The 15,084-nt window shown below is 33.0% G+C and overlaps 1 protein-coding gene across 1 annotated transcript; it reads left to right on the top strand.

Annotated features, from left to right (window-relative positions):
• Window positions 1-13,381: 13,381 nt before the first annotated feature.
• Window positions 13,382-14,809, top strand: LOC109212943 (ethylene-responsive transcription factor ERF003-like). Its single transcript, XM_019376678.1, has 2 exons — window positions 13,382-13,658; window positions 13,770-14,809. The coding sequence occupies exons 1-2, from the start codon at window positions 13,576-13,578 to the stop codon at window positions 14,284-14,286; spliced, it is 600 nt and encodes a 199-aa protein (XP_019232223.1). The 5' UTR covers window positions 13,382-13,575; the 3' UTR covers window positions 14,287-14,809.
• Window positions 14,810-15,084: the final 275 nt, after the last annotated feature.

The raw sequence follows: 15,084 nt of genomic DNA, 5'->3' as shown, positions 1-15,084 counted from the left end.
AAGGGTTCAAACAGCTGGCACGAAGCCCAAATATGGCATTTAGCTCAAAATATAATAATATTAAACAATTAACTGTCATATACGCAGTAAAATAATCATTCGGGATGGACTAAGTCACAATCCCCAACGGTGCTCTACCCCACGCTCGTCATCTAGCATGTACGTCACCTCAACATAGCCGTACGCTGTGAAATTTCGGGGTTTCATACCCTTAGGACAGCATTTAAAATCATTACTCACCTCAATCCGGCCTGAAACCTAGCTTGCAATGCCTTTTCCCTTCGAAACGACTTCCGAGTGCTCCAAATCTACCAAGTTCAGATTTTTATCATTAAATTATGCTAAATGAATGAATTCCAATTGAAAAATATCGATTTTAAGCACAAAATCCGAAATCAGTCAAAATCGACCCCCGGGACCGCGTCCCGGAACTGGACAAGCTTTATACCAAAATGTTCTTCATCATCTCACGAGTCCGTACATATAAAGAACTTGAAAATCGGAGTTCGTTTAACCCCTCAAATCATCCCTGAAAGGTTTCATAATCTCAAGCCCTAACTCCACCTTTTTCTACTGATTTTCATCAATTTACACTGATGTTTTCGTTCCTTAATCACAAACAATCAAGTTTTAGGGTCCAAAATCCTTACCTCAACGAAGAACAATGATTTCCTCTCTTCAAAATCGCCCAAAGCTTCAAAATTTTGTGTTAAAAGTGAGAAACCCTCTGAAAATCGCGAAGGAGGAAATATTTTAATCTGACCAGACATTTCCGCATCTGCGGCCATTTCACCGCATCTGCGATACCGCATTTGCGGTCTATGCTCTGCTTCTGCGAAATCACTCAAACCCGCTTCTCCGCACCTGCGATGATCCAACCGCATCTGCGCCTTCGCAGGTGCGGTCATATATCCGCTTCTGCGATTCCTGACCAATTGCCTCTAGCCGCTTCTGCGGCTCTTCCTTCGCATGTGCGGCGCCGCACCTGCGGTCCCCAAACCGCAGGTGCGAAAACACCAGAAGCAGCAACTTCAGCAGCTGCAATAACATCTCAACTTCTCCGTTGACCGCCCGAAATCACCCCGAGGCCTCCGGGACCTCAACCAAAAGCACAAACATATCCTAATACCTTATTCAAACTTGTTCCAATCATCAAAACACTTCAAACAATATCAAATCAACCAAAACACCTCGGATTCAAGCCTAAGCTTCTAAAATTTTCCGAATTTCGCTTTTGATAAAAAAAAACCAATTAAACCACGTCCAAATGACCTGAAATTTTGCACACACATCCCAAATGACACAATGAAACTACTGCAACTTCCGGAATTCTATTCCGACCCCTATATCAAAATCTCACCTATCAACCGGAAAATGCCAAAAACTCCATTTCGCCAATTCAAGCCTAAATCTACTCCGGACCTCCAAAGCACATTTTGATCACACTCCTAAGTCCCAAATCACCTTCCGAAACTATCCGAACCGTCGGAACTCACATCCGAGCCGTCTAACACATAAGTCAACATCCGGTTGACTTTTCAAACTTAAGCCTTCTTAAAAGAGACTAAGCTAGCGTTTGGCCATAGATCCCAAATTTGTTTTGAAAAATTTGATTTGGGTGAAGTTTGGTTTGAAGATGAAAATGCGTTTGGACATACGTTTTCAAAACATATTTTCCAACTTTATTTTGGAAAAACATGTATATAATTCCCAAGTTTTGGGATTTTGGCCCAAAATCAGCTCAATAGCTGATTTTGGGATTTGAAATTTGGAATTTGGGATTTGGCCAAAATATGAGCAAAATTTATGGCCAAACATGAGTTTTGAAAATAAATCCCAAATTTATTTTGGCAAAACTCATGGCCAAACGGGGCCTAAGTGTCTCAAAACCTTTCCGAACCCGAGCCAACCAACCCGATCACATATAAAATCAATAATTAAGGCAAATAGAAGCAGAAATGGGGAAAACGGGGCAGTAACTCATGAGACAACCGACCGGGTCGTCACAGCCAAGAAAAACTCACCACCTCAAGGATATAACTTGCCTTATGATGCTCGGAATGAACAAGATCTAACCACGGACGTAAGAGCGTCGCCTTAAATCGGAGATGAACACTGAAATAGAAATTAAATTCTAAGTAAGTGCTCAAAATGGCAGAGTCTCGTGCTGATAACGTGTTATAAAATAAAGATTGTAAAGTAAATAAACCGAAGAAAAGTATAGAGAGAGAGATTGATATTATTCAACTTCAAACTCAAGTACATAATGAACTGAAAACTCCTCTATTTATAGAAAAAACGAAGCAACTGCGAGGCTTTTCAGGAAGCAGCTGCAAGGCTTTTCTTGAGCTGCTTGTAAGTTGTCTGCATGAGCTGCTTGCAACCTGCCTGTTTAATAAGTAAGCTGCTGCAAATCATTTCATTGAGTTGCTTGCAACCTGCCTGCATCAGCTGCTTGTAGATAAACTTCAATGGAGTACTAAATGAATCTATAGCGAAGTATTAAATGAACATCCACAATATAATTATTTTCATAACATCTATTATATATATATATATATATATATATATATATATATATATATATATATATATATATATAAATCAGAAGCATGCCACTGTTATTTAAATAGCCGTGACGACTTTATTCAACATTTATTGTTTTCTTTTTCAATTTCAAGTTATATTAGTCCTTCTGATAAGGACATGATTCATCAAGCTGTTCAGTATATATCTTGTGAGAAATACAAACAAAACAACTTAAGGAAGAAGGTCAAATAAGAAGCTGGTGACAGTTATCTTGTGAAAAGAAAAGAAGAAAAAGACGCGGTAGATGTAATTTTCAAAAGATATTTGTGAGTAGTATCAAATAATAATATATTATTATTTGTCTATGAAAATAAAATCATCTGAAAGTGAGTGCGGACTCTAATATTTGTATTAAAACTTACAGCTTAGTAATTGCTGTATTATGGCTTTGACAATATAACCAGAGTCACATCACATGTATTTTTTCCCCTAAACGGGAAGTCTCACATTAGTTTTTAACCGTAACTAAAACAACATAATGATTACTAAATTTTTAACCCTAAAAAGTTTGCGACATATAAGGCTTTCTGAGAGTTACTTGAGAAGTACTAATAATGAATTAGTGACCAGTCAAACTATAGGTTAGGAGTCGTTGTTGTTGGTTTGTATATATAATGATATTTAATCTTTTGGTTAAATAATTTTATAATCACTTACTTAGAAATACTTATGGAGCAATTTGCAAATTAAACTCAATATAAAGAAACGCTTAATCATTCCAAATTTAATTCCTAGCAGAAAAGCATTAGCCTTTAATTGCTCGTATTACGTTGTACTTTAGAATAACAGCATATACTCCTATGTCCTAAAAGAATAGTGTTAATTACCGTTTGGTCCGTTTAAAATGTTGCATTAATTCTTTTCAATTTGGAAAATAACGCAGAGATTTTTTACTATGAAACAAATGAAGTACGTACTAGATAAATTAACAGTGAAAGCTAGATAGTTACGTTGTCGAAAATAACTCGACACCGTGGGAGTATTTTTCTTCAACAACACTGTAAATGCATGCATGGCATTGTACGTAGGAGATGAAACGAGGTCAAAGCGGTAAAAATTTACCCACACCAAACTATATAAACTTGTCATAGTTAAATGATTTATGAGGTAAAATATATAATAATTAATTATGATTAAATAAAAAATATATATGTCCAAATACATGTATATATATTAATATAAACACTTAATGCGAGTAGTATTCAAAGGGAGCTGTGGTAGCATCCTGGGCATATCCCATGAACTACGGGGAGAATTTTGGGGCAAAACATCATCCAATCACATCAAACCCCAGCTCCTAGTTTGGATTTGTTTCTGGAAAAGATAAGTGCATGTGTTTGAATTTCTTAAGTTTGATAATCTCTATTTTATTTTAAATGTAAAACAACTACTATTTCCGTAAGAAAAAAAATTGTCCTTTGTTTCAAAAAACAAAAGAGATACCTTGTTTTTCAGGAGAAATCTTAATCGCTTTGATAAATAAAAAAGAGGATAAAAATCAATTTTGTTAGGCTTACATGCTTCTTATAAGTTCTATATAAACAAAACCGCGTTAAAGAGTATTAATTTTTCTTCTTTTAATGAAGGCCAGCCCAAATATGCATGGGACCTTAGTCGAATAAAATTGACAGTGATTGAGTTGTGGCAAGAGGAAAAAACAAATAAAGTAATTAAAGGAAATGTCACTTTAATTCTTTTTTTTTAAGTGTGCACAAAAAATACGTAGTAGTCCTACCTGGTTCTTCAGCGCAGCCGAAATTGTCTGAAATTTTTGTATGATATGTTAAATAATTATAGGATTACAGAGTTTTGGTGTTACAGTTACAAAGTGCTCTATTAAGTGAGAGTTTCTCTACGGTAGACAAAGAACAAGGCCACCATATCATCAACGAAAGTTAATTTGTATATAATATTGACAGTTTTGTGGCTGAGTATGATGATCCTATGTATGAACTATTAAAGGTAAAACATATAGGGAGTGTGGTTGATTTCCGTGAGGCTTTTTATAGGAACATGACTAAGCTCCATCTTTATCCAAATCATGCCATTAACGTATTTTTGTGGAGGTTGAAATTTAAGATCAATGATATTGTTAGGATCCATAGATCATATTTCCCTTCCTCGGGCTTATCATCTTGCTAGATTGTAGGAGTCTATTGTAGGGTTAATTTTTATGATAACTTTGTTTCTGGATGCAGGTTCTTGATGACTTAGCTGGGGAGCCCCAGCAATCAGCCATAGTTTCAGAGAGTTGAATCGGGTGTCGGACCTACTGGCTAAGGAAGGAGCAAAGAAAAGACCGTTCAACAACATTAGAATTTTAGAAGTTCCTCCGGTGTTTGTTAATGATACACTCTGGCAAGACATCCTAGGAACTATTTTTGTTAGAAAAACATTGGTTTGTAATATAACTAATACTGTTTCAAACAATATGCTGTCCAACTGGACAGCTCCAATGTAGCGCCACCCATGTAATTATTTTTGTTAATTAATTATCTGATCAATTAAAAAATAAAGGTTAATTTCACCCAAGAGTACTAAATTTTTGCTAGTAAAATTACAAAACAAATTTTGTATTATTAAAATAGTTTAGGACTTTATTACTACGGCCCACTTTAAGTGATTTTTGACTTTTTTTTGTAATTGAAAATATTTGATTTTTTATATCAAGAGCCTAAGAGTATTTGTTGTATTTTCAATGAACAAATTAAGGTTAATATTGTCAATTATAATGTTAATTAATGCTAAAAGGTGAATTTCTTAATATGTGTAAAAACAACAAAAAAATCACTTAAGGTTTGTTTGGAAAGCCACATGGTAATTGGAATTAGTATAACTACTAGGATAGTAATTACACAGCCTAGTAATTACACAATATAGTAATTACGATGACATGTTTGTTTGTCATATCGTAATTACAGAGTAATTACAAGCGTACTGTTTCGTTGTACAAGTGTAATTACACAGTTAGATTAAATTTTAAATAAAATAATTATCAAAACTTAAAAGTTAATATAATAAATATATGCATATAAATATTTTTTATAAGTATAAATGACATTAGATTTGGTATTTAGGATGCATATTTTTTCTTGAATATACATTAATTAGTAATCATATATTTATAACTAATATTTTAAAAAATAATTGATATTTATTTTCCAAATTAGTAATATTTAGTTTGATTAATTATAGAAACTAAAAACATATGTCTTGTAAGAACATTATGGAATACTTGTTTGATAAAATAAATTAATATTTATAAATATAATGTCATAACATTATTCAAATATTTGACAAAACTAATGTATCAATTCTAACTAAAAAATGAACTACGTTCAATGTGAATTAACAAGTCAATACTACTAAAACATGTAAATTGGAACCATAAATATAAAACAATTTCAAAATCCAAAAAACAAAAAATAGCTTAATATATGTCTAATTCCAACATAATAAAAATAAGTTCTAATACAACTTAAGATTAGGAAACATAATAAGTTAATAACTTCATTCAACTACGAAATTCTACTTTAATGACACCACTCATTATATGTCAAATTTGTTGATGACTCATTATTTCTAATATTAGGAAGTGTAGTTTCAAAAACAAGAATTATAACGCAGTTACGCTAAATGAAGAAAATAAAACAAATAGGAAATAAAATATACGAGCAATTACATGGAATCATAAGAAGTAAAGGTAGAATAAATAATGTACAAAGAAAAATATATAGAAAAAATTAAAAGAAAAAGAAAAAGAAAAGAAATTAAAAAGTAACATTGTAATTACCACCAGTTCTCACCTCCCCCTTGAGAATTGGGGAGTATAATTACACCTCTCTAATTACACCCAATTCCATACTGACCAAGTAATTACTTGGCCAGACAAACATGTCAAACTGTGTAATTACAGTGAATTACACCCAAATTCAATTCTTAGGTGGCTTTCCAAACATGCTCTTAAAGTGGACCGTAGGAAGTACAACCGTAAAGTTCAGTTGTGAAGAGTATTTAATAACATTAATTAATTATTAGAGTTACTGGACTAAGAGGGTGTTTGGATTGGCTTATAAAAAGTAGCTTTTAAGCTAAAAGACAAAAGCCACAAGTTGGTAATACCCAACTTTTGGCTTTTGGCTTATTTTTGTACTTTTTATGCCTAAAAGTAAGTACTTTTAAGTACTTTTTATCACTGCCAAATACCACAAAAGATAAAAAAGTGTTTAAAACCCAATAAGCACTAAAATAAGTCAATCCAAACACCCTCTAAATTTCTCAATTTCTCTCTTCAAAATGAGTAATAATTATTGAAAGACTTCTAAAAAAATTGTAATTAGTAACTTTTGATTTCTTAGAGCAATACTTATTTTGAATCCAATTTATTTGATTAAAATAGCATTTGAATAGATCTGGAGCAGACTGCAGAGTAGTACATAAACTCTAAAGTGTAGGCACGCCTATATAATTACTCCCTCCGTTCCAATTTATGTGAACATGTTTGATTGGACATGAAGTTTAAGAAAAAATGAAGACTTTTGGAATTCGTGGTCCTGAACAAGTCAAAAAGGGGCTCAGAGTATTTGTGTGGTTATAAAAGCTTCTCATTAAAGGTAGAATTGTAAATTTAAGCTAAATTATTTCTAAATTTAGGAAGGAGTCCTTCTTTTTGGGACGGACCAAAAAAGAAATAGGTTTTCATAAACTGGAATGGAGGGAGTACTTCACAGTGTTTTAAAAGGCGGGGGCGTGAGGCGAGGCGTTTTACCTCTGACGAGGCGAGGCGTAAGCCCTGAGACATGGGGCGTAAGTCCCACGGATCTTTAAATTTTACTAGTTTAAAGAATTTTAAGATAGTATAAAATAAAAAATAATTATAAAAATTACATTAAAATCACAAAATTATAACAAATAATCTATTTGAAATATTTATAAATTATAATTCAACTATGAATAATAAGAAAAGTATGACAAATATCATAATATACAAAATAGCTGCAACATCGTTACAACGCAAACATCAAAAGTGATGTATTCGATACGAAATCTTATATTTATCTCTTAAGGAGTAATGAATCTTGAAAGAATTTCGATATTATAATTTGATATTTTTCTTAAAATACTCCTTTTATTTAATATGCTTTATATTTGAAAGAGAATTTATAAAAACATAATTCACAATTTAAATATGATTCTCTAGCATTATTTATGTTTAAGTTTCAACAAGTTAATAAAGTGACACATAATTCACCATACAATATCATGATAACTAATTATTTGTAAATAGTTACTAGCTAATACTGAGTTATTAAATTAATAAGTATTGTATCTTGTAAACATGAAAAATATTTAGAAAAATAATTATAAAAAAATTATGGACTATTATATAGTAAAGACATAACAAAAGTTAATAAATACTTTTTAAATGAAAGATTTATTTAAAATTAACTATCATAGCAGTCTTAGTGGATAACGTGCAATAATTTAGCTTAATTATGACATAAAATACTCTCAACTTAATGATTTATGATTAAGAAAAAAGTAATTTTGAATAGTCAACGATTTATTAAGAAAATTTGAGGATTTACAAGGTTAGTTACATACAATTGCATAAAGTTGTATTAGGCGAGCCCAGTACGCTGGGCGTTGGGCGTGTTCGGGGCGTAAGCCCCAATGGCCGAGGCGTAAGTCTCACGGAATTAAGCCCCACACATAAGCTCAGGGGCGTTTTACGAGTGCTCCGCCCCGGGGCGAGCCCCGGGAGAGTCCTAGTTCTGCCTTTTAAAACAGAGGTACTTCATTCTTTTTTTTTTCTTTTTTTTTAAATAAAAAGCTTCATCACCCATGTTATTTTCGTGGCAAATGTAATATGAGGGCCCACGTTCACGCGTTTGAGAGCAAGTGGTCCCACTTCTTAATTCACAATTTATCTTTTTGATTTTGACTCCATATTTTTCCCTTAGCATAACGGTCTATTGATTATTAATTAGCTGTAAACCAAAAAATCCAATTCACAAATTTCTACAACAAGAAGTTATTTTTCTCCTTTATCTTTTCTTTCCTTTAGATAATTTGAATGAACTCATTCACAAGAATCAAAGATTTTCAGGCCACGTGTACATATCCGCTAAGGTAATTCTAAAATATAACAAGTTGCTTAGATTGATTAAGATAAAGTCATTTATATTAAAAAAAGAAAATGAACAAAAACAATCAAAATTTAATACAATTTTAAACAAATTATTTGGAGGCGATAAAGAAAGAATATGCTCCTCCGAGTTCTCCTTAACTCGAGTAACAACACCACAATTGTACATTCGAGATTTCGAGTTGACTCGAATGCAACAACTGAAAGACTAATTAAGTTTTTACTTGAACTATATATAAATTTTAACTTTTTCATTGGGTCATGTTCTGTAACTTGATTGAACTAATTCATTATTACTTGGTTGTCTAAGCAACTTTTAAAATAATGGGAATGTATACAGAGGCGGACCCAGAATTTGAGCGTGACGGGGACACCACTATATCTAATTATTAGCGATAAAATTCGGCGTGCAACTAGATATTATTTACTAGCGATAAAAATCGGCGTGCAACTCATAAAAAACTTATTAATTATGATCAATAACTTATCATCTAAGTATTAAAAAAAGATAGCGAGAGAGAGAAAAAGCACCGAACAGATAGAGAGATTTTTTCGCAAAATTGATGCTACAAGAAGGAAAGGTGTTTGAATTAAGCCTATTTCAAACTTCAAAATTTCTAGTCTTTTCTCAAATATAAAAGGAGTCAATGATCAAAAGAGTGTTCAAACTTTAAAATTATCAAAAACTTACACAGAAAAATCAAGATTAAGGATGTGTTACTAGTCAAGGAATTGAAGAAGAGTCTCAAACTCTCAGTTGCCATCATGAAGTTAGAGTTGACGATGCCCACTACTTTATCGAAGAAGGTCGTGACAGAAATGATTTACATTTTTTTTATTTGTAGAGCAATAAGTTGCAATTTGAGGTTTTTGATTTGAAGAGTGAGATTTAAAAAAAAGAATAAAATTAATTAAGTTGACCATTATGTGCTAGTACTAAACTAAAATTGAATTTTAGTGAAAAGATTTTTTAAAAAAAAATAGTTTGCTATTAATTTAAATTATATATGTTGAATTCAAATAAGTAAAATAGAACGAAGGAGAAAAAGCTGAACATGAGTTTCGAACCCACATCAACTTAAACACTCCACTCAACCACTCCTCCCATCAAACTTTTGTGCTTGCGGCACAAGTAAATTATTTAAGGGGTTTCAGTTGTATTTATAAATATATATAAGATATATTAATCTGATTTCTGCGGAAACTAACGGGGTCCCGTGATCCCTCAAACGGCAAGGTAGGACCGCCTCTTAATGTATATAAACATAGTGTTCTCTCGACTAACTCAATGTTGTTTAGTTAAATCAGATTTTCCTATGGTTTTTTGATTGGTTAGACGAGTTTTAAAATTGACAAGCTAAGTTCACCAAATGATGAGAATCAAGTGACGGGTAAAGGAAAAATCAACAAAGTATCATCAATTTATTTGATGTTGGATTATTTGTATGAATTGGGAAATTGTCGCAGCCAAATAATATTATAAATAGAGATTACTAAAGCAAAGTTGCACATGAAAATGGACCGTAGCGAAATGCACTACGCAAACAAAAAAGCTAAGGAACTAAGGCATGTGGGAGAAACACTACTGCATGTTGCAGTTGTCAAAAAGACAATATTCAACGAATTAAGAAACAACCAAATATATATATGCATGTGTAGAGAGATGGTGTAGTAAATTTATTGTCATCCTCGACCAGAGGTTTCGGGTTCGAGTCTCTGGGTATGTTATCGCCTTTGTTAGGGAGCGCTTTACCCCCCAGCGTGAGATTTTCCGGCGCGAATTCGGATTTAGTCGGGCCCCAATGTGGGTACCGAACACAGAGCGGGAAACCAAATTAAAAAAAAAAAAATTGTTGATCATATTGATTGAAGGAATAAGAACAAAATAAAGATGGAACATATTATAGGCATTAAATAAATTCTATTTTGAATGGCCCCTTTTGGATTGCGTTATGATATAAGGAAACAAATTGGTCAGAAAAACATACGCTGACTACAATCATTCATTTCATTTGCCCTTCAAAACTCATCTTTGTTCACGTGTATCTACACTGAGTGATAAACCTAAAATGATCCAAAAATGAAAAGAAAAAAGGAGTGGATAAAATTTCTCATAAATTAGTAAATTACTCACCCGTCAGAGAATAAGTGTTGGATTAGCTCAGAAAAGGATAAACGTTGAATTTACAGCATGCTTGTAGAGTTACTTTAGAATTGGATTTTAATGTAATTACACAATTTTTAACGTAGTAAACATATAATTTCAGAGATCTCTCAATCCGCTTAATTAAGAGACAAATGACTTCCCTTTGTTTAAAATGCAACTAAATATTGACTCATATGAGCGCCAAAATCTGAAACTTTATTCCCTTCATATATTTGCACGAAACTAATAAATAATAGTATGCATTTTTACTTTAATTATAACTATATGATTTATTCCTTTGATTTTGAAGTTTACACATTTTATCACTTAGTTATGGTTAAGTGATATGCATTCTCACTTTAATTTTTAACTATTATAATTAAATCATTGGATTTAATATGCAAACATGCAGTAAGAATAAGCATTTAACAAGGCGAAAGTCCTTTTTGAGGTGGTTTAATTGTCCATATCATCATCAATTGTCCCCTAGTCTTCGCGAAATATCTATGTTGTTATGTATCATTTCATCACTCGTACAGTAAGAGTTTTGGAATAGTCATTGTCCCCTAATCATCGCGAAATATATATGTTGTTATGTATCATTTCATCACTCGTACAGTAAGAGTTTTGGAATAGTCATTGTCCTTCGTGAAAATAACGTAATACTAGTTGGCTTGACCCTTGTTATTTACCAATTGACATCCCTTACCAAAGACGAATCAGGATTTAAATATTATGAGTTTAATTTTGAGATTCTATTATAGTTGTTTGATTTACTAAATGTGAATTTTGTAATTATTTAGTAAATTTTTAATATACGTAAAATTCTCTCTCAATACGTTACTCGAAAAGATCGATTCGGACGAATTCTTCCCCCAACTAACGATGAGATCTTGGCGGAATTATCATATATGAAATTGAGCACAATTTTATTCGAGTCAAGCAAGACGAAGAAGAATAAAATTATAAAATGTTGTGGAAACTAGAAACATGGAGGGTGCCATGCCATGGAACTCAAAGCATGTGGGGGGTGGGGTATGGTTAGTGTGACAAGGGGTATGGGTCCTCCAAAATATATTTATGCATATGAGACTTAACACATTAAGTTGTACCTTTCCCAAGCACCCTGGCATATGGCTGTGTTTCCTAATTTAGGAACCCATGATGGAAGCAATGTGCAGCATTTTGCATGTAAACAAAAAATCCTTAGTCACTTGCCATCACAATTTAGATCATTACTATAATAAATAGCTAGCTAGCCCCATATGCCACTCATTTTCTTGAATGTGAAAGATTCATGGCATACCATTCTTCCTTTTCCTTTTCCTTTTATTTATTTATTATTCTTTGAAAGATCCAAAAATCTATTTATAGAATGATAACAACAGAATTACCCTTGTTATAAATTTCAAAATATGTAACAAGACATTGTTTCGGAAAATAGGTGATATGCTACAGTATATGGTTTGATACCCCACCAAAGGATGTGGTGCGATGGATGAGGTTGCTCTTTCCTCAACCAGAGGTCTCGAATTCGAGCCTTGGGTATGGAGCGTTCCCCCCTCCCCTCCCCCGAATGGAACCCTACACGGTACGAATTCAGATATAGTCCGCCCCAATACGAGTACCGAACACCGGGTAAAAAACCAAAAAAAAAAATGGTTTGATCCAACAATAGTAAAACAATAGTCAGTAAATGTTTTGTATCTTCACTCTAATTATGATGGTCTAAGATTCTTGGCCATACCTTTGACTTACTAATCATATATCATATAGGTTGCAAATAATGGCCATGTCTCTTAATTATTTGCTTTTCCTTTTTTATCGCATTTCACAATCATAGGTTAAAATCGTGCAGCCTAAAATGAAACTATTATGCGAATTATTCAACATTTGAAAATAAGTAATCAAGTTATCATTGATGGAAACTCATCACATAATAAATTTTTGAGCTGTTTCATGTGCAGGACGAGTATATTAAAACCATTTTTGTGTTTTTTTTGACATAATCAAAGCAAAACCATTTGATTGGCCACAAAAAAAAAACAAGAGAAGCTAAACCACGGTATGTTATGTTATCCCCTTGATTTACCCTGATCTGGATAATATATTGCCATATAAAGACAAATATACTTGGACTAGTAAATTCAATTTTCATTTGGATTATGAACAATACTTTATTTGGCAATGTATACCTCGATTGAATCATGATTTCCAGTCACATGAAGTATCTATGAGGTTATGCATTTAAAATTATGCGGAACATTGAAACCAATAAAATAAGAATACATAATAGAGAATTTTTTGTGCAACAAAAGTAATTGTTATAGTAATGGGGGGCTGAATTTGGTCACTCTTTGACTAAAAAAATTATTTCTTTCACATATTAGTTGATTTATTAATTATGTCAGTTCCAATAAGCCAACTGGTAACTACTAATGAGATAAAGAAAAAACCAAAGAAGATCTAAGATTCCTCAAGTTTTTGTGGGGTCCATTTGTCTAATTTGGTTGCCAGACCATTTCACTGAATGTTTCTCTCAAGAAAATGCAACTACAAAAACCCCCTCAATCCCCTCCACATTCTCCCTCCCTCACAATCCCAAAATCATTTCCAAGTTTTCCTTTTTTTCTCATTCAGGCATTTTCACAAACACGTAAAGGACAACTTCAGCTTGCATTAGCATTCATCAATGGCGAGACCACAACAACGATACAGAGGTGTTCGCCAAAGACACTGGGGTTCTTGGGTATCTGAAATCCGTCATCCATTACTGTAAGTACCAATTAATTCAAATATATATTCCGTCATTTAAAGGTGTGGAATTGCTCTGTTTTTAAGGCTAAACAAGAAAATGCTCTGTTTTTTTGTTGTTATGTTTTGCAGGAAAACAAGAATTTGGTTAGGGACATTTGAGACAGCAGAAGATGCAGCAAGAGCATATGATGAAGCAGCAAGACTAATGTGTGGTCCAAGAGCAAGAACTAATTTCCCTTACAACCCAAACATGCCGCAAACATCTTCCTCAAAACTTCTTTCAGCAACTTTAACAGCCAAATTACATAAATGTTACATGGCTTCACTTCAAATGGCAAAAAACTCAGCACAAGAACAACAACCTCGAAAAATTCAAACTTCATATGCTCAGACAGCAGTAGCCAATGTTGGAAATCATGTTGCCTATGAAACAAAACCACAAATGTTGATGTCAAAGCCAACATTTTTAGCACAGCAACAAGAAACAGCAGCAGGGTTTAATTGGGGAGAGATGAAAGTTGAAGCTGTAGAGCACACACCACAATTTATTAGTACACTTGAAGATGACCACATTGAACAAATGATTGAAGAATTACTTGATTATGGTTCCATTGAACTTTGCTCAGTAGTGTCTTCTCATCAGTAATTGTCTTACCATTATGCTAATTTTAACTCCCCAATCTCGAATCTGTTTTTCGAAGGGGAGCGTCGGAGCAACCGTAATGTTATCTATGTGTGACCTATAGATCATTGGTTCGAGCCGTGGAAGCAACCACTAATACTTGCATTAAGGTAGGTTGTCTACATCATACCCTTGGGTTCGAGTCGTAAAAGCAACCACTAATGCTTGTATTAGAGTAGACTGTCTATGTCACGCCCTTGACGTGCGGCCCTTTCTAGGATCCTGCGTGAACACTGACGAGATGCTTTCTGCACTATGCTGCCAATTCTCTGAGTTGTTTCTTTCTTTAAAAACCTTAGTATGTACCATTAGTAGAAATTAGGACTTGTTATTATTTTTTCTATCTTATTGGTTCCTAGAATTCTTGTTCTAAGAGAACTATCTATTAGTTAGAAGATGATGTATGTACAGTGTAGTATGTTTACTGCTACCATTTGTTGTCAGAATAATTACTTTTATTAATATACCATATTTTATTATTTATTAATTTTTGGTGTAATCAAGCAGAAGAGTCTTTGGTATTGGGCCGTAAATTACGGATAATTATTATGTAAACAAACGCAACATTCGCCTAGCCTTGTGCATACATGTGAAGAGAAGACTTTTTGGCTCAACTTACAAAGAATGAGACATAAAATAGATATATGCGGATTGATTTATTTTGGCGTGATCTTTTTGCCGTTTTAGTATTACATTCAACTAACAAGAAAGTAAGCTTAAATGGCAATATCTTAAAGCTTTAATTAAATTAAATGATATTCT

This window comes from Nicotiana attenuata, unplaced genomic scaffold, assembly GCF_001879085.1.
Source record: "Nicotiana attenuata strain UT unplaced genomic scaffold, NIATTr2, whole genome shotgun sequence".
Lineage (NCBI taxonomy): Eukaryota > Viridiplantae > Streptophyta > Magnoliopsida > Solanales > Solanaceae > Nicotiana > Nicotiana attenuata.
This window is presented reverse-complemented; position numbering and strand designations above follow the sequence as displayed.

What these genes read in the sequence shown, in the direction of transcription:
- LOC109212943 (XM_019376678.1), top strand. Translation starts at nt 13,576, where the DNA reads ATGGCGAGACCACAACAACGATACAGAGGTGTTCGCCAAAGACACTGG. An exon ending in GAAATCCGTCATCCATTACT is followed by an intron (nt 13,659 to 13,769) that starts GTAAGTACCAAT and finishes TATGTTTTGCAG; the next exon opens with GAAAACAAGAATTTGGTTAG.